Here is a 27,801-nt window from a genome sequence, read left to right as displayed (position 1 = left end):
CTTCCTTGATAAAATTCGTTTTATAAATATATATCTAAAAGAACTATACTTTTACACACTTTTATATATAACTAACGAAATATAGAAATTATTATATTTTAAAAGTAATTTATTAAGAATGTGTGTAACAAGAAAAAAAAGATAAACATATATATTACCATTAAAACATATAAATTTGCGCTTAATTATCATAAGATTACTTATATGTGTGTATATATATATATATTAATATATAATTAAAATATAATTTTATATATATATATATATATATATATATATATATATAATTAAAATATAATTATATATATATATATATATATATATATATATATATATATAATTATGAAAAATTTTTAAAAGAATTTTAAAGAAAAAAATAAGTGTTTTATAATTCTTCGCCTAAATTTTAAAATTTATAAAAATCGAGTAACTTTTTAAATATTTTTCTAATATATCAAAAATACAAGTAATTCATATATTCTCAAGATGTTAAATTTATTTTCAGTATTTGTCTTTTCTACAACTATTTATGTTTTCATAAGCGGTGTCAAAAAAATTGTCTTGAATCTTCCTTTTTTTCTAATCAATGATGAGAGAGAGAGAGGGAGAGAGAGTTTAGATATAATTATGAAATTTAAAGCACACAAGCAATAAACTCTTCGTTTCAAAAACTATTGTCTAGAGTGCGTAAACACGTTATAAATTGTATATCTGTTGTGTTTATACCTAAGCACAGTAATAAAGTCTTTAATCTCGTTAATAACCCTAATGATATCTCAGTTAAAATTTTAACTCGTGTCTCGTACATCTGGCATTCAGAAACGCCGATTATAGGAAAACACGTGTGGAGCACGTGTACATGCTAGGCTGTAAAAAGCAATGACTTCTTGGCAGTATGCCGCGCTCAAGGATATCTCTCAGATTTTTAAGTACTTTCTTTGTATGTACAATATATGTACGCGTGTGTGTGTGCGTTTGTGTGAAATTTATTCAAACTATTTAAAGCAAATTTACGATAATTATATGCAAATTTGTGCAAATTAGTTGATTGAATAATAATGGTGATATACATATATTTATCATATTTTGTTATTATATATTTTTAATGAATTGTATAAAATATAGTAATTTCTATATTTCACTAATTATATATACAGGGTAGGGCATTTTAATCGCCCCAGGCGGATATCTGGAAAACTAAGAGAGATACAGAAAAATGTTTCATACAAAAGTTGTATGGTTCGGAGGGGGACATAAGATGGTGCCATTAGTTTGACCTTGAAGAGTCACCTGAAGGTCACGTGAAGGTCACCTCCAACTTTTTAAATGGGACACCCTATATGCTTTTGCATATTCTTGTAGCTCATCTCGAGAGCTTTCCAAAACACTATAATTAAGTTAGTTTTCATTAAGTACTTTCCGAGTTATGAAGCTTGAAATCATTTCTTAATTTTACATAAACAATAAAATATCTAGTAAAATATTCATTTTTCGATTATCTTATCTTAATACTTTTATGTACAAAATAATGAGAGGAATCAATTGGTGTAAAGAAAACACATAGTTATTTTTAAGAAAAAAAATGTAATTATTAATTGCAAATTACATTTTTTTTCTTCGAAACAATGATGTGTTTTCTTTACACCAATTGATTCCTCTTATTATTTTGTACATAAAAGTATTAAGGTAAGATAATCGAAAAATGAATATTTTACAAGATATTTTACGGTTTATGTAAAATTAAGAAATGATTTCAAGCCTCATAACTCGGAAAGTACTTAATGAAAACTAACTTAATTATAGTGTTTTGGAAAGCTCTCGAGATGAGCTACAAGAATATGCAAAAGCATATAGGGTGTCCCATTTAAAAAGTTGGAGGTGACCTTCACGTGACTTTCAGCTGACTCTTCAAGGTCAAACTAATGGCACCGTCTCATGTCCCCCTTGAAACCATAAAACTTTTGTATGAAACATTTTTCTGTATCTGTCTTAATTTTCCAGATATCCGCCTGGGGCGATTAAAATGCCCCACCCTGTATATATAAAACTATTGGACATATATAACTATATATATATATATAGGTATTTGTAGATTTGTTATTTACACAAATTACAGCATGTATGTATGTGTATGTATAAAAATTATGTTATTTCATATTAAGAAAAAAAACGTTGATATATATAATATATATCAAGGATTTTTTTCTTAATATGAAGTAACATAATTTTTATGCATACACATACATGCACTTAAATCGCTTATTTTAATTATCTTAAAATCTATAAGTTTTAGAAGAAAACTTTTTAGACAAAAGTTGTTTGGTTTTGGGGAAGAAAAAAAATAGTAATATTAGTTAGATTTTTAAGGTGATGTCGTTAAGATCATAGTTATCTTGAAATTTTTAAATGAAAACATCCATTTTTTATCTCATTCTTATAGCTTACCTCGAAAGTTTTTCAAAACATTATAATAAAGTATTTTTTTATTAAGTACTTTTTGAGTTATGAGATTTGAAATAATTTCTTGATTTTATATAAACTATAAAAAATATCTCATAAAATATTCCCCTTTCGATGATCTTATCTCAATATTTTTATGCACAAATTAATAAGAGGTATCAATTGATGTAAAGAAAATACATAATTGTTTCCAAGAAAAAAATTTAATTTTCAATTAATGGTTATATATTTTTTCTTGAAAACAACTATGTGTCTTCTTTATATCAATTGATTCCTCTCACTATTTTGTGCATAAAAGTATTGAGGTAAAATCATATTATCCTAGAGAAAAGTAAATATTTTACGAGATATTTTATAATTTATATAAAATTAAAAAATTATTTCAAGTCTGATAATTCGAAAAGTACTTAATAAAAAAATACGTTATATGTTTTTCTATGGATTTTGAGATATTTAAAATGATCGATTTAAGTGAATCACTCTGTAAATATCTGATATAATATACTCTTTGTACATATCTGATATAATATGCTTTTTGTACATATCTGATATAATATACTCTGATGTAACATATTACAATACTTTGTTTGTGATAAGAATAAAAGAAAAATTATTTTCTATTCTCTAGAATGAATAAGACCGATCGCGAAAAAGAACAAATATTTTCTCATGCTATTTTAAAATAGTTTAAATCGTATAAAATACTTTAAAATTTATTTATCAAATAAGTAATAGAAATATTAACGAAATGTTGCAAAAAACGTATAATATAGAATATTTTATTGTCTTAAAAATTTCTTGAATTTTTGAATATCGATTGAAGTAGCAAGAACGTCCATAATTAAATATTGAGCATCATTAGGATCTGATTGAGCGTTCATCACCGTCGTCATTTTGTACAACCAGCTGGCTGCAGGACTGCCCGATTCTACCCTTATACGTGTGCGTAATAATCCAGTGGTGGCCAAAAGAACTTCTTCTATTTTTTGACGTAACAAATCGATTCCTGTAAATATTTAAATAGTCTCGAGAAGCTGTCTCCTCAAATTGCAATTCTATTCTTTAGTGGTAATAATGAATTCTAATCATACCTGTTAAATTCGTAGCAGAAACAGCGATTGCATCTTTGGGTATGCAATCGCTTTGAACGAGATCACATTTATTTGCGACATCGATTATTGGATGAGTCTCTTTTATCATGGGTTTTATCGTTTGCTGAACGTGTTGATATTGTGCTTTCATATCAGGGTGGCTGACATCATATATATGAACTATAACATCCTGGAAAAGTTTAAAATTAAAAAATTTTTTCTGTAAAAAGATAATAATGTAGGTCGATATATAAATATTTATATGTAATGCTTACAGCAATCATGGCATCTTCCAGAGTTACAATAAATGGTTCAATCAAAGTTTCTGGCACATCTTGGATGAATCCAATAGTATCCACGTACAATACTTTTAATCTGTTGGGTAAAAGTCCTCCATGCGTAGTTGTATCAAGGGTTGCAAATAACTTATTTTCAGGTTGAAGAGATTTATCATCTGTAAGTGCTTTTATTAAGGAAGTTTTTCCTGCATTTGTATAACCAACCACAGCAATTGTGGGAAAACCATGCTTCTTACGCTGACTTCTGATAATTGTTCGATGCTGTTGTAATCTTTTTAATTCATTGTTCAATTTCTTTTCTCTATTGTCAAACATAAGTTTTAACTTTTCCGTCATTACTATACCATTGCGAGTCATGGATGTTTCCAGTATTTTTTTGCGTACATATGGTATTTCTGCTATAGCTACTTGCAGTTTTGCTTCTGGGCTTTTTGCATGCTGACGAAATATGTGGATGACTATGGAATAACGATCGTATACTGGTAGACCAAGAATTTTTTCCAATTCAGCAATTTGAATAAACTTTAACAGATTAGTACTGACAAATATAGCAGTTGGGTTTTCACATTTACTTAATTCTTTCTTTAGGTTTTCCATCGCACCAGTACCTAATAAACTTTTCCTTTGTAGCGAAAGTAATGGGGCATACTTTCCACCAACTACACACCAGTTGGATAAAGTATTTATGAGTGCTACGGCTTCAGCCAATTGTAGTTCTGGCGAAGTGTTTCTCTTCTTGTCTCTACCCCATTTTATGTATGGCTGTAAAACGAATGCCCTGTGCCCTCCAAGTGCGGTACCTAAATATTGATTGGAGATTTCTGTATATACTTCTTGATTCTGATCGTCTGCATCTACATATTCTTCAGAATCATGATTGTAACGGTAAACAATATTTTGGAGCAATATTCTTGATCTTTTATAGATTGTGTTGGTTTTATCATACCCTTGTAAATTCTGCTGTGCAATATTGAGAATCTTACGTATGCAATGCATTTTACATTTACAAAATTATTAGATTTTATAATTAATATAATAATTATTAATCATATGAATTAAAATACAAAATATTTAATATTAGATATAATTTTACTATATCTTGTGTATAAAATCACTTAATCTTCTTGATAATGTGCATTAATATTTTTCACTTCATTTTTATTATTTACATAAAAACACAATTATTATATAATTATTATATAACAAAGTATTATAGACGAAAAATATATAAGATAAGCAATTTATAAATACATTTAGAGAGAATTACACTGCCATTGAGAAATGTATTAGCGTCTAATGTTATTTATTTGAGCGAGGTTATGTTAATTCTTCATTTCTGGCGAGATAAATATGCACATAATATTTGATACAACTTTCTCACGTAATGCAATCTTGCTCATCAGAATTATTCAATGTGCATATATTATATAGAATATATATTATTAAATATACATAGATTTCGATCAATTATGCGAAAACGATTAGCATTTCTTCGATCAGCTGATTGCAGCTAATTTTATATCGTTGTATTTCATTTGAATTGCTGCATATAAATATTATGCGTATAAATATATTATGCATATAAATGAATATTTATGCATTTAAACGATTTTTCAGCATTGCCAGCACCGGCGATCGGAAGCACAGCTGATCGCTATCGCGTTTGATTCACATACACAACACACAAGAGTATGCCACGTGACAGCTACTTATCAGATCAGCACTGGCTCAGCTGATATGACATGCTGCGCGTTTCCGCCTGTGAAAAGCGTAGTAACTAGTAACCTTAGTATCGCGAGATCAACGTCTGCGGGTGCGTCGCAGCCGAGATGGAGCCGGGAACGCTGGCGAGGGTGTTGCACGACTTCCTTACCACCGTCGACGGAGAGCTGAGCCTCTCCAAAGGACATTATTTCCTGGTATTTGCCGTAAATGTTTGTCGCATAACCTGACAAATAATCAAATGTAAACAGAAAAAATAGAATAGCTTGTCGTTCTTGTTTTAGATACATGAGATTCTAGACAAGCATTGGTGTCTTGGTCAGTCTCAAGACAGAGTCGGGAAATTTCCTTTGAGCCATTTGCATAAAGTGGAACTCCCTCAGTTTGATGAAACAGAAAGAATATTTGTCGCTATAGCTGGTTTTCCTGGCCAGGAAACTGGAGATCTGTCCTTCACGCAAGGTGAAATTGTTATCAAAGATGTTGTATCAATGTTATCATAGAATCACAAATTTTCTAAGAAATTTAGAGTTAATCTTTAATAGAAATTTTGAAGACGACAGTTTTTAATATTATGTTTTAACATATTGTGGGAAGGGATGTAGAATATATAATTGAAATCATACATTTTTTTGGAATTTTATAGGGGACCTTATCATTGGAATGAGGGACATAGGTTCAGGATGGTGCATGGGCAAAACAAGCTCTAAAAATGGTATTTTTCCAACAACACATACATGGGAACTAGATACAGCATTGATAAAGGTAGTTTAAAAAGATAACAATATAAAAAAAAACTTAAAAAGATAATTATATAACATCACTTATACATAACATCATCTATATCAGTTGAATCATGATAATGCTAATAATACATACTTTTTACAGAAAACAATAAAAAAAAAGTCAATAAGAAAAAGAGCAAAGGTTAAAACAACACTGAAAGCGCAACTCGATGAAGAATTGAATCTGACTGCAGGAGAAGTTGTCACTGTTATAGAAATTTTAGATGATGGCTGGTGTCGTGGAATTACAGAGGATGGTAGGGAAGGCATATTTCCAGAAGGATTTATATCATACATAGATACAGATCAAGACATAGTTGATCAGGGGGAAATCTCATGCGCAACACCGAATAATACATCTTTTTCGACATCTCATAATAGCATCATTTATAAGGATTTTGGTGAAACTGCTATCATAAACTCTTATATGAATGTACCTGATGAGCCTGCTCCAAGTTATTTTGATTTATTCCCAGATGCCTTATCAACAATAAATGATGAAAAAGACATACAGTGCAATACTAATGCGAATTTTACCGATATTAAATCATATGCCATAACTTTATATCCATTTAATGCACAGTTTCCAAACGAATTGAGTTTTGGAGTGGGTGAAGTAGTGCATCTCACCAGACACATTGATTCTGAATGGATAGAAGGTATGATTGATACTACTAAAGGCATTTTTCCATCGTCTTATGTCAATATTATAGTTGATTGTGCGGAAATCAAGCAGAATCAAGTTCAGTCTGAAGTTATGCCTGCGAAGAAAGATGCTTTGGAATCAGGCGTTACTGTAAAAGTACTGTTTACCTTTGACGCGCAGATGGACGGTGATTTGAATGTTCACGAGGATGAAATTGTCACCGTGGTAGAAATGGCTAATGAGGATTGGGTAAATGTGAAAAACAAAAATGGCTTAATTGGTTTATGCCCACGAGAATATTTAAGTTCAATATCCGAACATTCCTCAGATAATCTACAAGAATCAAACTTGGAAGAATTTGAAGATTTTGTCTTAATTAGACATAAGGAAGCGAACGATGTTGTAAGTGAAGAGCAAAAGCCAAAGAGAATGTCGCAACCGCACAGACCAGCACCGCCAGCTCCGGCTCCAGGTAGAGTGCCATTACAGAAGGAAACTGTTACGAGTGTAAAAGTGTCTGCTCAAGAAAATAAATCTACAACTAGTAATACGGTTGATATAAGGCAAAAACGTGCGGATCAACGACAAAACGTAATATCGGAATTGGTTATAACAGAAAAGGAATATGTTCGCGACTTAAAGTTAACGTATGAAACATTTAACTTACATGATCCGAGTTTTCTCGGATTGAAAGGGATTGATGTCGTTACGTTGTTTGGGAATATTTTGGAAGTTATTCACGTTGCCGAGGAGTTGTTGGATATGATCTTAAGAGCGATGAAAGATTGTGATGAAAGCTTGCAAACAATTGGTCCTTGTTTTGTGAAGATGTCCGAGAAGTTAAAAAATGTTTATGTTAAATATTGTGGAAATCATGAAGCAGCCTTAGCTTTGTTAAAAAAGGTATTTTACATGTATAAAATAAATGTAACTTTTCTAATTGAGTAAGCTTATCTACATATAAATTTCTGTTTATATTTCAGTATGAAAATAATGAAGAGATTATGAAAGTATTTAACAAGGGTATTGAAACATTACGTCGTCAAGTTGCTTGCTTTGATATGAGCTCTATTCTCATAAAACCAGTTCAAAGAATTTTGAAGTACCCACTAATGTTATATGAATTAATAAAGGTCAGCAATTGATTATATAAAGCATAAGAAAGTATATGAATAGTATATTTTAAAAATAATAAAAATAAAATAATAAAAGTATATGAATATATATAGTATATTTTGAAAATAATAAATACAATTTTAAGATCTCATTAAAATGTTACATATTTTAAAGAGATGTAATAATATACATGTAACATATATATCAATTTCAGCAAGATTAGCAAAAATAAATTTAGATTACTTTCCAAAAGTAAATGCTTATACATATATGATCAAAATTATGTTGTATTATAACACTTCCATATAAAAATCATTTTTAGTGTACAGAAGATAATCATCCGGATAAAGCAGCTGTAGAAGAAGCATGGAAAGCTATGACAAATGTAGCCAGTTATATCAATGAGTATAAACGCAGAAGAGATATCGTATCAAAATATTTAGAAAATGATAATACTTTAATTAGCAAAATGTCGAAATTAAATATGCACTCTGTAGCGAAAATGTCTACGAGGCTAAGCACAAGATTATCGGCGAGTCTGGGACTGACAAATATCGCGAGTGACACCGAGTTTGAGGAACTTGAGAAGCAGTTTCGATCCATAGAAAAATGTACATGGCAATTAGCTAAAGATATTGAGCAATGTACCGCGCATTTGAGCGACGAAGCTATATCCGGTGAAGTAGTAGCTGAATTTTTAGTACATTATTACCAGGAAAGTCCGACCGCCGAGGTGAAAAAGCTACAAAACATAAGATCCATAATTTGGACTCAATATGTGCAAGACTTTAAATCCTGTATTGAAAAGAGAGTCAATGCACCACTGCATTCCTTAGCCACGTTATTAGAAGGACCAGCAATGTTGGTAGCGAAGAGGCACGATAAGTTACTGGATTACGACGCTGCTATTTCTAAGAGTGAGAAATATAAAGAGTCAAAAATTGTAATTGTTTACATAATTTAGTATTTATCTGTTATAAAAGCGATTAGTATGACGCCCGTAGATTTTTTTAAACATCTTTTCACTCTTATGACTCACTTTACCTTTTGTTTCAGATACAAGAGGAATTATTTACCGCTAAGAGTAATTACGAAGCATTGAATCAACAATTGCTCGAAGAATTACCCATATTATTAGATGCGGCGACAAACATTTTAGTTAATTGCCTAAGTACTTTCGCGAGCGCTCGAAAGTTATTAAGTGGAAGAATTACTAAACAATATCTGACCCTTTGCGAGGTATCTATATAGAAGTTTGACTTTTAATTCCGAATTAGTATGTGAATATATGTGAATAAAAAATAATTTTTTTTATTCGTCAGACATCGCCGCACTTATCGTCACAAGACGTACTGGAATCATTTCTTGTGAATCATAGTTTAATATGGAATCAAATAACGCGTTTCACATTTGCTGGCACGAATCCTCGAATAGACGAGGTACAATCACAAGTGTGTGAGCAGACGGAACAGCAGAGATTCCTGCTTAGAGAGAAATATACGGTGGACAAATTGTACGTGGTGATTGAGGACATCGCCAGTAGTTCCACTCTCGATATAAGTGCAGCGAGAGGTACATTAATCGCAGTTATAAAGAAACAAGATCCAATGGGAAACACAGCGAGATGGTATGTCGATACTGGAGTCACTCAAGGATTTTTGCCCTCTCAAAAATTGAGATCAGTTCAGCGGCAAAATCAGCAACACGATCAAACTACGACGGATATCGCTGCTGGAAGGAAGAGCTCCAGTCCTCCAAATTTGATGTCGCTAGATTCTCCAGAGAAGGAGATCAAGAAAGCATCTGAATCTCATCTGCAAGAATTGCTCTTATTAGAAGAATCGAAAATAGACTATCATTACAGCAACGTGCCAGAAACGCCGAGAGTTCAAGTTTATCAGAATATATATAGCGAAGTTAGTACCTTCTATCTTCGATTATACTCCAATATTTTTCTACTAATGTAATTTGATTTGTAGTTTTACTACGCGATGTATGATTTTGCTGGAAATATGCCGGGTACATTGCCTATTACTAACGGCCAAGCCCTTCGGCTCCTTAGACCTCATGACGAGAAAGGAAACAATGAATGGTGGCTCGTAGAGAATCGCGACGGTAAGCAAGGTTACGTTCCGCGGAATTATATAAGTTCGACAAATCAAATTAAATCAAAGTCATAATGATGAAATAAAATCAAATTAGGGCACATTTTATATTTATCATATTATAGTTTATTTCATTGTAAAATCATGATAATTAATCTAATTGAGAAATCAATCATCGATTATATACTGATCTGTTATTATTTTTATATCTGTTATTATTTGAAGGGATTTTATTTTATAAGAAAATATATATTATTAGCAAGCTTATTTTATAATGCAATATATGCCTATACAATTTTTTTATCTAATTGTGTGAAAGAAATGTACAAAAAGAAGCTTTATTTCGACATTAAGCCTCGAATTAAGCCTCGAATTTTAAAAAAAGATAATCTATCAGGATATATCCATAAAAATACTCAATATATTCTTAAATTTCTTGTTAGTATTTAGACTTGCATTTGCTTAAGGGATTTTTACAGTCTAAGATTTTTACATACTTAACAGTTTCAATATCATTATGTAATTGTTATATGCATGTATATAAATGTACATAATGTTTTATCAGAAACATGTCTTCTTGTTGATGTTTAAATTATTTTCAATCATATAAGCTTAATAATCGATATTATAGCACAGAAAATTGCGATTTGCCGTTTTGCTTAAAAGAAATTGTGTTCTAATGGAACATTTTTACAATTTTTAATATACATATATATAACTAGCCTATACATCTCATATATACATATATTGTGTGTGGTGTGTGTGTGATCACATTTTTTTCTATTTATATATTTTATTCATACTTCTATCACTCAATTGTATTGATCTTTTTATCGATCTTTTAGATATGATTTCTAATATATATTTATGCATACGTTAAATTTTTTAAAAATTATCTATTATTTTTAATATGAATATTTATGACAAAGAGATTAATAAAAATGATGCAAAAAACAAAACAAGTCAGTTTTTTAATTAAGATTAATTACTATTGTTTTCATTGTAGTCTTAGCATCATTAATATTAATTATTAAACTATATTTAAAATTTATGTGCAAAGTAAAATTTACATGCAAACTAATATTTACTATTCACAGAATTTACTCATGTGAATGATAAACTATTTGTCATCCCATTTCCTTTGAAATTATTCTAAAGTAAGCTAAACAATTAGTATCACAATGAATGTCATTTTTTGATTGTAATCTCTTAATCATTTGTAATCTTTTAATCAACACATTATTATCAAATCTATAAGCAACGACAGTTTGAATCGCGTATACGAGAGACCTGAAATATTCAATATAGATTATATTCGCTTTGTTAAGAGAAATAAAACACACATTATTAGAAAAAAGAAAAGAGAATATATTGGCTACATTATCACCGTAATGTAATGCATTTACAACAACAGTAGATACAATAATGTGACACGATGTGTATACTACGGCGTTAAGCTGTCGCCTAAATATACATGATACAAAATAAAGGGATATACTGGTATACCGTTCGAAATAAACAAAACAGTCTTTCGAGCGACTTGCAAATGCATTGCAATCATTGGCGTTCGCGTTGTAAGCTAACGCGAATGGACTTACGCTAACTTAAGCTAAACGAAAAGAATACTGATCTAACATTAAACGATGATTAACGAGATATTTCGAACATGGTATACACGTTCGATGAAAATTTGACTCATTTCACGCAAGTTAAATGTTGAATTATAAACTTCTATTATGCTCTTATTGTACTGATTATCGCTAATAAAGCTCGGATTTCCGCGATTTCGTGTTTCAATTTTAATGAATGAAATATGGCCATCGACAGATGTGACAACAAGACCTAATTAGTTGAGAATCACTCACTATTTAACGTCGCATATTTCCTTTGTTCTCGAAACGCAACTTGCACTCTTGCATATAACTCTCTTGCGCAACTACAATTTAAATACAATCTTAATTATATCGCATACAATCTTAATGAAATAATATGCGTTCTGCGCAAATATTCGCACGATAACATAAAGTGACGCATTATATGATGATCATGATAATCATCTAGAAAGACCTTGGAAGAAGAATTAACTAGGAAAATCATGGGCGTAGCCAGGGTGGAGCAGGGAGGGACACTCCCCCCCCCCTGACACAGAGAAGTAATTTTAAAAAAGTAAAGAAATGTAGAGATTTTCCGAAGATCAACGAAGACTAGCTTTAACATAAATATTAAATATAAGTTTTTATATAAATAAATAAAAAGTTTAGTTGAAATGATAAAAAATTTTATTAGATTTTATTTGATAAATTCTTGCCCTCCCCTAGATAAAATCCTGGCTACGCCCATGAGGAAAATCAAGTATGGTCAAAAATAATATTTTAGAATTTAACCCGCTTATTCAATTATTTTCGGCTTAGAAAGTATATAATAAAAAGTTTGCGCATAATTAAATATATCGCTGATTTGCGGCGAAGCCGTACATAACTCCAATTTTTAATGTAAGAATGTCTCAAGAAGAAGAAATGCGTCCATTTAAGAGATATATTATAAAGAAGTATATTATAAAGAAGTTTATATCTTAATAATCCAGAATCTCTGAAGAACCTAGATCTATTTACGAAACGATTATTTCGTTTTTTTTTATTTTTTTATTTTTTTATATTTACATCTTACGAGGACAGCTTAGTGTTTTGCCACTCACATTCTTATAGTTTTGTAGACATGTATTTATCATTTTAGGATTATCTCATTATAGCGACATTTCATTTTACAGTCGAGCAAATCTTTGCTCTATCTTTAGCTTAACGGAAAACTTATTCTAAGCTTATACAGGCATGACCGATTATTATTCTGAATTGACACTAAATATACACATATTTGATCTTGTATTGCGATATCACTGCAGTATGCATTGAAATGTGCTCATAAATATCGGACTTGTTTGGGTCCTACAGTATTTTCTACTGCACTAACAATATTCGTCGATGCGTTATTTATCGAAAAACGCAGCAATTATAAAGTACTGATTTTATATATTTCAAATAATTGTAAGAATGTCGCGATATTGCACAATGATAGAAAAAATAGCGGCAAATGCCGACTAACATCGTAAAGAATATCATTTAGGATAAATGGTGCATTCGAGATAAAAGTCGCTGGTTTGCGGTCTCATCGAATAATTTACTCGGTGATCTGTTACCTAATTCTAAGATTCCTTGTTTACATCGAATTTATATATTAAAATATACAAACTAGTCCTCTTGTCACGTTCAAATAGAATTCAACAAGACTGTTTATGATATGGTGCATATTTGACGTAAACAAAGACTTAAAATTAAATCCAAATCTCGTTTAAAATCACATATTCTATATACGCGACGAAAAATACATATCTTCCTTAACAATCGCACACGCAGCAGTGATACCAATGAAAAACATTTTATATAAAAAAAAATCTTTCTGACATTCGTTTTAAGCAAAAATATTTTAATTCTTTCCATGTTATTGACATTTTTAAAGATACATCAGCGGCTTTTAAATAGCCATTATTAGCTACGTAAATATTACAATGTATAGTATAGTTAATACGATTATTTGAAGTCGTTCTAATTCTTTAACCTTTCTATTGCTATTTCTAGTACCAACGACTTTAAGTAATCGTATTAGCTATAGTATAATATATGATTCTTTGTAATTGTCCGTACTTTAGTAAAGAAACTCATAAAAGTTTCAATGTACATCGACGGAAGTTGAAATTAGCGTGCGCATTATTATTTAATCCTGGCACGATAATGTCGAAGCTTCATGCTCATTCTAAAGAAACACGCGTCAAACAACAATTGTATTGCTTTATGTTTTCGTATTAGATAATTTTCGCTTAAAGATCCATAAAGATATAATATTTTGTTTGCCTGCACGCTTCATCAAGCTCAACACGCATAAATCGTACTGTTATTCTTGTTTTTATCATGATAAAAAACGCGTTAGATAAAAGATTTTCAAGACACTCATTAATAAAAAAAATTTTCAAGACACTCATTAATAAAAAATAGCATCCTTTTCCGATGATAATACCTTTCTTTGTCATCGCGATGACTTCACATTGTTTTTTCATATTATCTTAATTGTTATCTCGATTCACTAATTGCTTGTTGCCTAAAAGAGATGTCAATCCTTCAAATGATAAACGAAAGTTGTAGCCTGCTCTATTTTATCAATAAATATTTTCGACGAGAAAAAAATCTCCTGTGAGAAAAACTCTTTGGTTCATACATTATACGATGAGATCTTTCTTTTAAAGATGATAGCAACTTTAAAAAAAGTAACACGAAATACTCGATAAAGTCAAATATAATTCGCACGGTATGTCGTGTCATTGCTAATACAAGATGATAATTTATCGAGTCATTAATGTTTGATCAACCATAAACCGGGAGATCATTTTTCATTATACGTAACAAGGTATACTATAAACTCTCGCGTGATTCCTGTGAGATCTACGACAGATTAAATCTCTTCAAGTTAACGCATCGTCGAATTTCACTCAATCAAGACCCCCTTCCCTGTTCTTGCATATGTCCGCATGACATATGCATTGTCACAACGCCTAATCTAAATTCCGGCTATCAATACGTTAATAATTATTCCTTCACGATAGCCCAATTCATCAGCTTTAAACGCACGTCATCCTAACCGCACAGTTCTTCCGGGGCCGGCATCTTGACTCTTCGGTCGTCGTCATCGAATCTGTCTCCTAATCCGCGCGAGTGCGGAAAATTTCTCGGCGAAAAATCTTCTAATCCGCGGGGTAGAAGCGGAGAATTGCGCGACCTTGAATCTCCGAATGGCAAAGCTTTTGCACGACATCGAGGGCTTCATCAGCGGGATAGACGGTGTGCGGTGGCGGTTCAATCTCACCGGAAGCGACCAGTTGCACGAGCTCTCGCAATTGCTCTAGCGTGCCCAGTTCCACTGGTCTGATGGATTGCTCTCGCTCCTCGGCTCGTCGGCTGAACTTGGGCAACAGCCGGTCGGCGACCTCCTTAATCACGAACACTACGCCGCCTTTGCTGAGACATTGCATGCTGCGATGAAGGTTGCGTGAAGTTGTGCCGAAATCGATTACCACGTCCACCTGGCCACCGCAAGCATCCATCGTGCGCTCGATCAGCTGTTTCTCGTATAGGTCTTCGTTCCATTGCACTACACTCACTCTGTAATCGATGTCAGTGTTACTGTCAGATAGGTCAGATAAGATTACAAATACAAAATTTAAAGGACTTACATCAAGTCATTTTTAACAAGAGCATTAAATTTGAAAACGTTTATTTTTTTATCTAAATAATAAATTATTTTAAATTGGTCTTATTTGGTTCTTTTAAATTGGACACAAGCAGGAAGATCTAATTTTTATAAAAATAAATAGAAATATCTGATTATTAAAGTTAAATATAATAATTAATTAACCAATACAATCTTGACAAAAAAAATATTTTCTTTATTTTTACAAAAATAAATTTGCTTATATTCTTTCCTTCCATTCGATTAATTATGATTTGTCAAGATTGTATTGGTTAATTAATTATTATATTTAACTTTAATAATTGGATATTTCTATTTGACCCTTATTACACGTGAGTATAATTGAATTGATCGAATAAAACTTACCGTTGGAATTCTTGAGCTATGAGGAGACCGTCATCCTTAAGAGTGGCTATCGTAGTAGTAACTCTATCTCTCATGTTGCTGAAGTGATACGACGCAATTCTAAGAGCCCACAAAGCAAGACCACCTGTGCCAACTACTAGAATCTTGCACACACTCTTTTCACCTCTCTCTTTCAACAATGCCTGCAACATTTTATTATATACTTGAGTCTTTGTTTCCCTTTTCAATAGCATAGAAAGAATTTTTTTCTTAAATTAAATTCATTAATCAATAAAAGCTTAAATTTAATTGATCAGATTTAACGAGTTGAGACTTATAATCAGATTAAATCAACTTTAAACTCTTTTCAAAGAGAAGATCATTGTTCTCGAAGCATTCCTTTGTCTAAAAAATTTCCTGGCATATTTATTAATCTTTTTATACTCGCATTTAGCAAATGATAATGAAATACAGGGTATATCTGAAATGATGCACTAAACTTTAGGAGCGTATTCTAGAGCTAGAGGCCCCTAAAGTTTGGGGAAAAAAATTGAAAATTGGCTGTATTTCAGAAAAAAAATGGCTTTGACGTTACCTATCACCCTCTCTTCCCTAAAGTTTAGTGCATCATTTCAGATACACCCTGTATAATGTACAAAATTATTTAATTTAATCGTACCTGCACGTGTTCGTGCGCAGCAAAGACGGTGTTCATAGCGAGGAGCGCCCCAGCTGGCAACATAGCTGCCACGCTGAGCGACATATTGTCCGGGATTTTAATCAGGTACTTGAGATCGTGCACTACCAGGTATTCGACGTAGCCATTGGGAATGCCATCGAAGGGATAGAGGATAACGCGGTCGCCCTCGGCGAGTCCGCAATCCTCGGGCACGTCGGTGCCGAACGACTCGATCACGCCGGCCACCTCGTAGCCGGGGAACAGGGCGGCATCGCGCACCCCATAATGCGGCAGGGACACCGGGTAGTCGCTTTCCATTGACATGTCAGCGGCCAGGCTGCTACCGCTCGAGACCGACGTCAAACTGGTCAGACTTGACGATCGTCGGGGATGATAACACGCACCCGCGCATATCACCCGGATACGGGCACCGTGCGCTGGCACATCCGGTACGGGCACATCGAAGCTGAAGACGCAGTCCCGACCAGTCACGTTCGGGCTTTCGATCGAGAGTTGACGGCACAGCTTATTCATTTTCTCTCTGTAACATCAAATTGACAACTTTTGTATTGGCAGAATATATAAGAGAACTGATAGAGAGACAACTATTTTTTATAATTACTTTATTGTATTACTTGTTATCTTAATATTATACATACAAATTTGATGTGAAAGGGGGAAATAAGTCTTTCTCTATATATTTCATTTAAAAAACAAAAAGAAAATTCGAAATATTTTCCATAATTCTTGACATACTTTTATATTCTTAATAAAAAATTCTGACAATTCTGCAAGAAATCTATTATGATTAAAATTTATTTTAAAATTGGCTTGTTAAAATGTTTTATTGATTGCATTTTTAGTGCATTATCTTAAATTAGATAATATCCGATTTAAGCTTTTTAGCAGGTGAGACATCATCAGGTAATATCATTGCACATAAAAATATATATTTATACATAATGTAAATTTATTTGACATTGTAGACGTACTATAATTATAAATAATAATCAATAGATCAATAATCTTTATAAAGTTTATTTATAAAATTTCATGCGAAATATATTATTTCATCGAGAAGTTTATTTATTAGGATATTATATTTACAAAATATTTAAATCGAAAGAAGCATTAAAATAAGCATTATTTTTATTAAATTTCTTTATTATGAAAAGATATTAGTGGCGTATAAAAACAGTTATAAATTTACGTGTAAAAGATTTTCTCTTAAATAAATAAATCTATACATAAAATTTATATATTAAATAAATATACATATATTTTGAGCTGTTCTGTTTCTTAAAATTCTGATATAGTTTATAACCAGGAAGCTTAGAAAGTGTATGTGGAAATGCATATTAATGATATGAAATTTGCTGTTTGAAAAAATTTTTCCAGTAACAAGTTAAACCTGTTAATGTTTATTAAATGTTTATTATTATATTAATTGTGATACATTTTCCTTTTTCTAAAATCGTATAGAAAATGATCTGATGCTGATGCTAAAATTAACGGAAATGTGTCATTAATGTTAATATATCATTAATGTTAATATGCGTGGGGCACGAGGAAACCTGCCTGACGCGCGAATCAGCTGTTTCAATCTCTTGTAGAATACTTGAAAGCACGTTTTCGCATGAAGTATTTATAAATGTTGTGTAAGAAGTAGAAAAAATATAATATATCCGTATTTCTCATTCAAAAGCAAGTGCGGAGAGATTAATTTAAATAAACTTTGTAGATGTATGTCAATATGTTACAAAATGGATAATATAAAAAGTATTTTTTGACACTAATATATAATTATAATAACTTAGTTATAAAGCACGTTTAATAAGTATTGAATAATAATATTATAAATATTGAAATAGTATATATATAATTAAAATATTTTAAAACCTTATACTTTTAATTTGGAAATAGCGTTTTTTATTTTCTGAACAGCTGTTTAATCACAATCTATTCAAACTATTTCGTTATTTTATTAAATTTCGTTACAATAAAAATTTTCTAAAAAGTTTCATAAATAAATCATAAACAAAAATCTTTTAAAAGTAAATCTTCTATTGCAGTTATAAATAAATAATTCAATTTGCTAAACCTTACATGTATAATGGTATGCACTATTATTCTTATGAATAATTGACGCGATTCTTTTTTGTGTGCGCTTTTATACAAATAAATAATTAAGAATTAAAGCAAATATCGAAAAATAAAAATCTTATAATTGCCTACCCATTATGAGAGATGGTTTTGTGAGCGATAGGCGCCATCGATTCCAATTCCACCGGCATAACAAATTCTTAATTAAATATATTTTTCAAAATCACTGCAGTTTTATTCACGCAAAAAATCTTGACACTGCGTCGATTCACGATCGCGTTTTATCAAACACTGCTCTTTTGTATTTTATCTATGATTAAAATACAAATTTAAATCTTATAATTTTGCAAGAACTTGCAATATAGAGAACAAGGAAAGAACGAAATCTTCACCATGTTCATTCTACAGGAGAAAGAGACGCACTAATCCGTTGTGTCAGCGCGCGTTCGTTTTTATACCGCAGGCTGACGGTAAAGTGGTAGGTGGTAGGGAAAGTGAACGCAGAAAACAGTGGAAGACACGCGTAGCACTCGCAGACCACGTGCACGCATCTGTTTTTCACGTCTATGAAGCACGACTGCGTTGCTGGGGGTCGCGGGAGGGGAAAGCGAAGAGAGGAGGCAGTGTTTGTTCCGACAATGATAAGATATAAATGGTGAGATAAATTTTTTTATATAAAATCTTATAGAGATATATCACCACATATGCGCTTTACTACGATATACGATTGATTAAATTGTAATTCTATAAATTATTTAATCAATACCATGATACACTAAATTATTTAAAATCATATGACGCATTAATATTTAAATACACGATGCGCCCGAAAATATGAATCTTTGTGATACTCTGCGTATTGTTTATAAATTTATATTTTTTATTGTGTATGTGTGCGTGAATTTTACATTACGTAAATAAATTTCTATAAATAATGTTGACAAAATTCTTTCTCGAAATAATGTTTTCGAATAATTTCGTAAAATATATGGAAGAAAAATGAGTCAAACGTACATTCATCACATGTAATATTAACGAATTGTTCACAAATTCTTCGTTTATAAATTCATTAGCTGTGTCATACGTGATGACGTGATTTAAACAGTATGATTGTTTGGCATATAATCGCGCAATTCTTCGACTATCATCCACATATCTGTGCACGTTGAAATATTTTTTATGATATGAAAATGAGAAAGACAATGACTTTGATGTGTTACACATTTTATCATTTTTAACGGTGTCAAACGGAAACAAGAATATCTATATGTCTACAAATTTTAATTATTCTTCCGCTTATATAATAGTATCAATTAGTTCCAATTTATCGTAATATATTGCTATTATTCTTTAACTGCGATAAAAAAATTGAGTGCTAATTACACATCTCATACGAAAATATGTAGCAATGATAATAAACTTGTAGAGTAAATTGAATATAATAGTGATCTTAATTAAAATACAATAATACAAATATAATATTAAAAGATTTTTCTTTCAAGAAACTATCTTCAGATCTTTGTAGTTTTTCATTTAAAATATTCAATGATGATATCAATCAAGAATGAAAAAATAAATTGAAAATTAAAAAAAATAATAATATTAACTAAATTTTAATGAGAATAAAAATTATTTAATTTTATAAAAAGATTATAAAATTTTTATTATTAAGTTTATAGCAAATATTTGTATCATAATGATTCATTACGATACAGACATTACTTTTTCATATTCAACACATCTAAAATGAACAGATTAATAATTAATCGGTATAGTATTTTTTTATTTTAAATTTTGTACTTTTTAAATGATTTCATCTTCTGGGAATTGTGAAAAGATAATTTTGTTTTAGTTATTACTTTTAGTTGCAAAACTAAAATATTTTAATTAAATTGAGAAATTTAATATAGAAACAAATTGAGTGAAAAGGTCTCTCTCTGTGCACACAAGAATAAATGAAATAGTTTTCGCGCACTGCTTTAGTAAATTTTTCATTAGATAAGCTATTTATACAGCTTCTATCTGGACATAATTTATTTGTTGATTCATGATTTATCTATGATTTTTTAAATTTGCGCAATACAGATAGCATATATTTACCCTGCTATCAAGAAAGTGCTAATTATAATGCCAAGTTTTATCTCTGGATATTTAAACCTCTCCTGCAAAGAAGAGCAACACACTATTTTCGACATATTGACTGCTATTTTATAAGGATGCTGAATTAGTTTTTACAAATTTAGTCATACAAAACTGATTACATAAAACATTCATCATTTTGCATATAATAATAGGTGATTTGTTTGAGATTCCGGAAGTGCATGGTTGAACGGATTACTAAAAATAATCATGAATTGAGGCTAGCATTGAGATCCATGATTATGTCATGGTCATACATATTAATATTTAAAAATATTAGAAATATTTAAATTCTACAAAACGATTGAGATATTTTAAATATTATTAATTAAAAAATTGAATAATCTAATTTATATTTATAAATTGTTACTTATATAAATCTTATCTGTAACTGTTAATTTTTGAAAAAATTAAAAAAAACATTCATAATAATAAATAATAATTAAGATATAAGATTCATAATAATAAATAATAATAAATAATAATTAAGATATAAGATTGCAAATATACAAAGATATAATTATACAAATTTGGAAGAAATATGTAAATAAATAACATTCGTATAAATTTAAAAAATTTTTAAATGCATATATATGTGTGTATAAAATATATATCAAAAATTTTATTTTTTCATAAACTGCAATAAAGAAATTTTTGTTTAATAAACTTTATTTTAAAAAAAAATTTTTATATATATTTTATATATGTGTACGTGTGTGTGTGTGTCTGTGTGCTGAGTGTGTGTACGCGCGTGCGCGTGCGTGCATGCACATATGTGTATGTCCAGTTTAAATAAATCTTAGGAAAAAATATTTTTGAAAATATATTAATTTAGATTTTAATTTTAATACTTGAAAACGTTCATAATTAATGCTATTACGTGATTTGCGTTATTCGAGTAAATGTTAAACGTATCCACAAAATAAAAGATATATGGCGTTGTTCGTTATATAAGCATTGTGCAATTATCGAACCACTGTTTATGATCATAGCCTGACCTCAATAAAAATTAAACAGACAACATATTTATCAGTCCTAAAGGTATAATCGTTTTTAACGTTATCACGTGCTAAAGTTCACGATATAAATACAAATTACAAATTTATGATCACTTCACAGACATTCATTAATAGCGTGATCAAAAAATCTCATAACGATCGTATATAAAGATATCTGAAAAGTCAAGATAGCTGTTGTTTCTTTGCAAAATGAAAATAATTATTGAAAATAAAATAAAATTATTAAAAAATAATACATTGCGATATATATCTCTTTTGAACGCCAAAAATATTAATTAAAAATAAAAAAATTTTTTATCTTTAATTTTAATAAGTTAATCTGATAAAAAAGTTTTTATATATCATATATTAACGAAACAAATATATATATGTGTATATATATATATATATATATATATATATATATATATATATATTGCAAAATTATTTTGCTATTTTATTTGTTTTACATTCGATATTAATTTCGATATTAAGACCGCAAAAAATTTTCCTTTGTTTTAATAGCTACCTATAAACATAATGATAAATATATGTAATATTTAAAATTTTATTCTTATTTGTTTTATATCTCTCTAAATATTTTATATCATTTGTATTTTTATATACATTAAAGTTTTAAATAATTAAAGTATTTAAAATAATATATTTAAATAGTGTACAGTAAATCTTAGAGAAAGAAAAGAACTTTTTTTAAGTTTCGGGGGATTTCTTTAGCGTGAACGCATTATATAAAAATTTTTATATAAAAATTGTAAAAAATTTTAATTTATACATTCTTTTATTACAAATGCGAATGTTTCAAATATTTTAAATAACGGATATATTGCTCGAAAATACTTAATAATTACGCTTCGTGCTGGAATTAATATTAGAATTAATATTACTGAAAGGGAACACACATAACACACACAGAAATACTTCTTCTCTCTTCTTTACTGATCCTCAATCTCAGAAGAATCATTTATAATCTAATATAAGTTGTGTGTGTGCGCATGCGCATGCGTGCGTGTGTGTATGTGTGTGTATGTATCTGATAAAATCTAAATAATCCTTTTTGGATTGTTTGGATTTAGTACATATTATATAAAATCATATGTTATTTTCCTAATAATGCAAAATTTTCAAACGTTCAGTAGAGGATAACCTTTATTTTTATTTTGTTATATTCATCTTTTTGTTGAATAAAAAATAAGATTTTTCCCCCTACTTATAATTAAACTAATCAGATGCAGCTCATAATATTGTTTTTTTTAAAGAATTAATTTCCTATCTAGATAAAAAATAATTAATGTTATCACTACAAATCATATGCAAGTTATCATTAACTGTTTCACGATCATTAAAAGATTTCGGTAGCTTTTTGCGATAAATCTAAGTTTATAATATATCAGGATAAATTCAAACACAACTCAGGAGTGATATTATGATAGCTCGGTTAGAAAATACTTTTTATCTATTTCTGTAATCAATGTTTATGATATGATTATTCGCGATTCGATTATTGCAATGATCAAGTTAGTGTGTGCAAATTATTTATTTATATTGAAAAATTTTACAGAAAATTTTTATTTTGTAACTCGAATTGCAAAATAAAAATTTATTCTATTTTGAATATTTTAATAAAAGCTATTCATTAATTATCAGTGTTTAATCTGGAATCATTTATATTTCTGTAATCACGTGATCTACCTGTAAACAAGTGATGATACTAAGAGATATGTGCATTACTCATAAGACGAACTTGGACTCTGTTTTCTGAGAATAATTACTTTGTTGACTTTCCCAAGCTCACGTCATTAGATTTTCCCAAGTCAACATGAAATAATTTATTACAGAAATAAAAATAAAACTGCTTTATCATGATTTTAATAGACGTTCAGAAATATTCATTATGTAGATATTTCCAAACTCGAAATGCTTTAAATGATGGAAAATATATAATTAAAATTTTTAGACTTTTCAAGATAATTAATTAATTAAAAATCTTATGAGAATTTCTTGTGCACAGTAACGATATATTTAAAATTTATTCATCTAAAAACGCAAAAAAACAGCAGTAATTATGATCGATAGTATTATTAATTTTTTTATTTCATTCTAATTATCATATCTGTAAAAGCAGTCTATACGGATTAATACGGATAATACGGATTAATCATATTTAGTAAACGATAATATAGTTTATACACTCATGGATATTATCAATAATACGTTGTTTCGATATTTATATTTATATTTAATAAATAATGTGTTTGTTGCGACTTCATTTTCGCAATTATTTGATACTAAGTCTTAATTAAAATCCTATTAAAAATGAGATCAATTTTCATTTAATTGCTATGATTTATTTAATTTTATGAGTTATTTAATATTATCTTACAGCTTAAATTACTAAACATTTATCTTATATTAATTATAATTATAATAATAAAACTATCATCTTGAAACTATTATAATTTTAATATTTTTATTAAGAAAAAGTAAATTTTAATTTGATGAAAAATCTGATTATACAGAGTACACATACTCCAATATCTTGAAAATACTTTATGTTTATTAACTTTTCATGTTGTGTTTGCGCGTTACAGTATTTATCATTAATAATTCCAAGGAGATGTTTTGAAAGGATATGTAAATCTTATGCGTTTCTTTGCCTCTATTAAGTGTTGTCTTCAGTAGCAATTGTTATTATCGCATAACAATAACAATTATTACTGAAAACAACACTTAATAGTGACAAATACTATGAAAATCTAATAACAATAATTTAATCTCTTCTGCTAAAAATGTTGTAATTAATAATTATGGCAAAAACTTAACGATTACCATTTAGAATTTCCAAGCGCGATGAATAACTGTTTTTCTCGTTACTTATTTGTACGGGTATTTTACATCTTCTTCAGAATTGATTTTTCGTGACACAAGTGCAAGTGTTACGTTGCGCTTCTTCCTTGTCATTCTTAAAACTTGTATTAATGATGAATTGATAGCTATAGTTTTTGAGATTCTTATATCATTTGACCTACTTTAATGAAAAATACCTGTGATAAAGTAAATCCTTAGATAAGGAATTTATATGTTTAAACATGTGTTTTGTCGCATAGTAGAATTTACAATCAACTATGAAAATAATTAATTAATTTATTTGTATGAATTGAAAACAGCTCAAAATAATATAATTAAAGGATTATAGTATTGCAAAGAATATACAAAATATTCGTAATTTGCGTAAAAACTATGAAAATGTTATATATATTTGACTTAAAATTTGAAATGAGTTGTAATGTAAAAAAATTTTAATATCATCTTACATAATTCCATGTTATTTTTGTCATCATAGATTTTTAAATAATTTTGCCGAAAAAATTTCATTAAATATATTTTTTACAAATATATTTACTAAACTTTAAATATCTGTATAATAAATTTTTAAAAATTTAATACTAAGGGCATTTAACATTAAATTGAAAGAGTTTTATTATATATCTGCAAATGAATTCTTTTTTCACTTTTCTTTGATAGTTTTATGAGAATTTTAAAAATTTCCACTTGTATAATTTAAAACTCTACATTAGTCACAAATAATATATATGTAGATATGAAACAGATGTAGAGTGGCATAATATATGTTCCTAAAATTTTATGTAAAAATTTTTCTATTATTATTAACATCAATTTAATCGGTTCTTCGCATTTTGTGAGAGAGTATAAAAAAAAGTTGATTGCAATGGAAAGTGCAGTAAACAAAGAGATTCACGCAGTGTATGCAGCGGCATTGAATACAAAGGAACTGTTTTCTATAACGAGCATGCGCGTATATATGAAGAATATATTCGATTTCGTATTGATGCTTTTAAAAAATATATTATTGCATTTCGTCGGATATGCAAAAATCAAAAATGTATCTTCGAAAGATTGTCGCCGGATGCATATGTAAAAATTGAAAAATATAATTAATTACAATAAATGCGACCTTTATTATAATGAAATATAACCGAAGTTATATTACATTAATGAGATATAATCATGTTTATGTTATATATATATATATATATATATATATATATATATATATACACACACACACACATAAATCCTTATTTATTACTATAGAAAATTTGCCTAAATATTCTATGCTTTGTTACAAACGATTATTGTAATGATAATAATAAAGATGTATAAAAAAGGCAAGAGATATCTTATGACAGTACGTTTAAAATATATTAGATGTACGTTTTATAAATATTTTTACTTTTTCGGTATCCAAAATTTTGAAAGATAGTAATTTTAAATTTTTTATTTAAAAAGATTGTACATTTGTAAAAACCTAGGTTGTAAATATTCTTGCTTTTCCACGTCAGTTCATCGTGGAGAAGCAGGTCGAATCACCCACCGTAACGATGCCTAGCCTTTGTTCGCTCGTTCGTAGTACTGTATTAGAATCAGCTGATTGTGCGGTACAATGTCTTATAGTGAATACTCGAGGAGAAAATGCTTGTGACGCGCGACTGAGATTTCTTCTTCTTGATACTTTCGCATTCAATATTTGAGCAGTTTATTATTTATTGTTTTTCATATTAGTTCGCATAACTCATATGATCCTTCACTCTTTTCGAAGCAACGATTAAAATAGTCCCTCTTTCTAACTACTAATAATTATTTATATATATTTACCTTATATCACTCACGGATTTTAATGAGGATAAAAAAAGAGAGATACATATGTAAAATAAAATAAAAAAGATTTATGAAATGAGTAGTGAAGATGTATATTAAATTCTACAACACGGATTACAAAATTTGATCGAAAAGAGATTATTGTAACAATATTAAATTAAAAACAATGATTTTTTTACTGCATACTCTTATTCATTATTTGTATATTGCAAGTTACATGTTGCAACTTGAAAATGTTGCAAGTTGAAGCACGAGTACAATTTCATACGCTGACTTTGTAATCTTACACATGCACGAGCCACCTCTCTCGAGGACACACCGACCCCTTTTTACACACGCTGCACGTCACAGATATTCCGAAGCGATCGCTATCTGCAGTTGCGGGGATCCAATTTAGAATTGAGTTAATTCTTAAAGTTTTGTGATAAATATGAAAAATGAATAAAAGGAAAAAAAACGCTATATTGTTTAATTATTAATGTTAATTATTGTAATTGTTGTAATTATTAATTTTAATTTTCATATATTGTGATAAAAAAAATGAAACTATAAAATAATTCTATTCCGATTAATAGACAGTCAATCTTAAATAACGTGAGCAAAAACATAAGCTGCATAATATTTGACTTGAGCTTTGTATAAATATTTTGACTAAGGCTCTAGAGTAGTTTCAGAGAAGAATCCATCCTAATCATCATAAAGCCTATTTTAAACAATCTATAATTCGCGATAAAATATTCGAGACAGCATTCTATTTATAATTTTACCAGCATTCTATTTTTAATTTTTCTATTTTTAATTTTATGATTGTTTAATGTAGGGAAAAAATTAAATAAATAAACAAGAAAATATACATATACAAAATATAAATTAGATTAGAATAATATGATATGTATGATTTATAAAGAAATTTCTGTCTTGAATTTTGCCTCTATTATAGATCGTCAAAAGAGGATTTTATTCTTTAATTATTTATCAGATTAATATTTATAAAATCAATGTCTAAAATGTCAGAGATTCTTCTCTCGTATATCCCGAATAGTGTATCTCGGGATTAAATCTACAAGCGATACGTTTCGCGCACTGTGTCGCAGGTGTTGGGCAAACCGATGGATGTATACGTCGGCACAGTTGTGTCGGTGCACAAAGAGGGGGAAGTCGGTCGATGCCGCGGAACCGTGGCACGCTGGAATCACGTGCACATCAGCAGACATCCGCGTGTTCAGCCGTGCCGATCCATTCGGAACACCAGGCTCTCGGCTTCTCGAGCTATAATGCCCGCGATGTTCCAGGGTGTTTACAACCCCTCCTCCCCAATAG

General features: G+C 29.5%; 3 protein-coding genes and 1 long non-coding RNA gene across 9 annotated transcripts in view; 2 read left to right on the top strand and 2 right to left on the bottom strand.

The window, feature by feature from the left end:
* Positions 1-3,103: 3,103 nt before the first annotated feature.
* On the bottom strand, positions 3,104-5,070 carry LOC145972570 (putative GTP-binding protein 6). 2 transcript variants are annotated; one of them, XM_083101314.1, is made up of 4 exons: positions 4,087-5,070; positions 3,827-4,005; positions 3,552-3,741; positions 3,104-3,466 (listed from the first exon to the last, which is right to left on the bottom strand). In XM_083101314.1, exons 1-4 carry the CDS (start codon positions 4,844-4,846, stop codon positions 3,240-3,242), a joined length of 1,356 nt encoding a protein of 451 aa, XP_082957440.1. In that variant the 5' UTR covers positions 4,847-5,070; the 3' UTR covers positions 3,104-3,239. The 2 variants fall into 2 exon arrangements, with proteins under 2 accessions (XP_082957440.1, XP_082957439.1); XM_083101313.1 differs by having other exon boundaries at positions 3,827-5,068.
* Positions 5,071-5,489: 419 nt separating this feature from the next.
* LOC145972569 (rho guanine nucleotide exchange factor 38) lies at positions 5,490-12,008 on the top strand. Of its 2 annotated transcripts, none has more exons than XM_083101310.1 (9): positions 5,490-5,784; positions 5,857-6,034; positions 6,219-6,337; positions 6,461-7,906; positions 7,987-8,136; positions 8,442-9,062; positions 9,176-9,358; positions 9,442-10,035; positions 10,099-12,008. In XM_083101310.1, exons 1-9 carry the CDS (start codon positions 5,680-5,682, stop codon positions 10,297-10,299), a joined length of 3,597 nt encoding a protein of 1,198 aa, XP_082957436.1. In that variant the 5' UTR covers positions 5,490-5,679; the 3' UTR covers positions 10,300-12,008. The 2 variants fall into 2 exon arrangements, with proteins under 2 accessions (XP_082957436.1, XP_082957438.1); XM_083101312.1 differs by having other exon boundaries at positions 5,492-5,769.
* A 737-nt stretch (positions 12,009-12,745) lies between these two features.
* Drat (Death resistor Adh domain containing target) overlaps positions 12,746-27,801 on the bottom strand; it is a 22,068-nt gene continuing 7,012 nt past the window's right edge. The window contains exons 1-4 of one of the 2 annotated variants that reach the window (XM_083101315.1): positions 18,779-19,082; positions 16,544-17,084; positions 15,886-16,067; positions 12,746-15,431 (exon numbers count right to left, since the gene is read on the bottom strand). In XM_083101315.1, the coding sequence (XP_082957441.1) occupies positions 15,014-15,431; positions 15,886-16,067; positions 16,544-17,084; positions 18,779-18,837 (1,200 nt within the window). In that variant the 5' untranslated portion in view covers positions 18,838-19,082 and the 3' untranslated portion in view covers positions 12,746-15,013. Of the gene's footprint in view, positions 15,432-15,885; positions 16,068-16,543; positions 17,085-18,778; positions 19,083-27,801 lie in introns of those variants that run through there. The other variant, XM_083101316.1, reaches the window with a different exon arrangement.
* LOC145972572 (uncharacterized) overlaps positions 19,187-27,801 on the top strand; it is a 23,053-nt gene continuing 14,438 nt past the window's right edge. For all 3 annotated transcript variants that reach the window (XR_014439207.1, XR_014439211.1, XR_014439210.1), the window contains exon 1: positions 19,187-19,301. This is a non-coding gene — a long non-coding RNA (uncharacterized LOC145972572). The remainder of the gene's footprint in view (positions 19,302-27,801) is intronic.

The sequence above is a fragment of the Camponotus vicinus genome, unplaced genomic scaffold, assembly GCF_025532165.1.
Source record: "Camponotus vicinus isolate PSW18456_S1 unplaced genomic scaffold, iyCamVici1.0 SCAF_5, whole genome shotgun sequence".
NCBI lineage: Eukaryota > Metazoa > Arthropoda > Insecta > Hymenoptera > Formicidae > Camponotus > Camponotus vicinus.
This window is presented reverse-complemented; position numbering and strand designations above follow the sequence as displayed.

Bases quoted from the DNA above. Each gene is read 5' to 3' on its own strand.
- LOC145972569 (XM_083101310.1), top strand. From the start codon at position 5,680: ATGGAGCCGGGAACGCTGGCGAGGGTGTTGCACGACTTCCTTACCACC. The intron at 9,063-9,175 runs GTAATTGTTTAC...CTTTTGTTTCAG, and splicing joins AATATAAAGAGTCAAAAATT to ATACAAGAGGAATTATTTAC. The intron at 10,036-10,098 runs GTTAGTACCTTC...TTTGATTTGTAG, and splicing joins ATCAGAATATATATAGCGAA to TTTTACTACGCGATGTATGA.
- LOC145972570 (XM_083101313.1), bottom strand. From the start codon at position 4,846: ATGCATTGCATACGTAAGATTCTCAATATTGCACAGCAGAATTTACAA. The intron at 3,742-3,826 runs GTAAGCATTACA...AAACTTTTCCAG, and splicing joins TGGAAGATGCCATGATTGCT to GATGTTATAGTTCATATATA. The intron at 3,467-3,551 runs GTATGATTAGAA...AAATATTTACAG, and splicing joins TTCTGCTACGAATTTAACAG to GAATCGATTTGTTACGTCAA.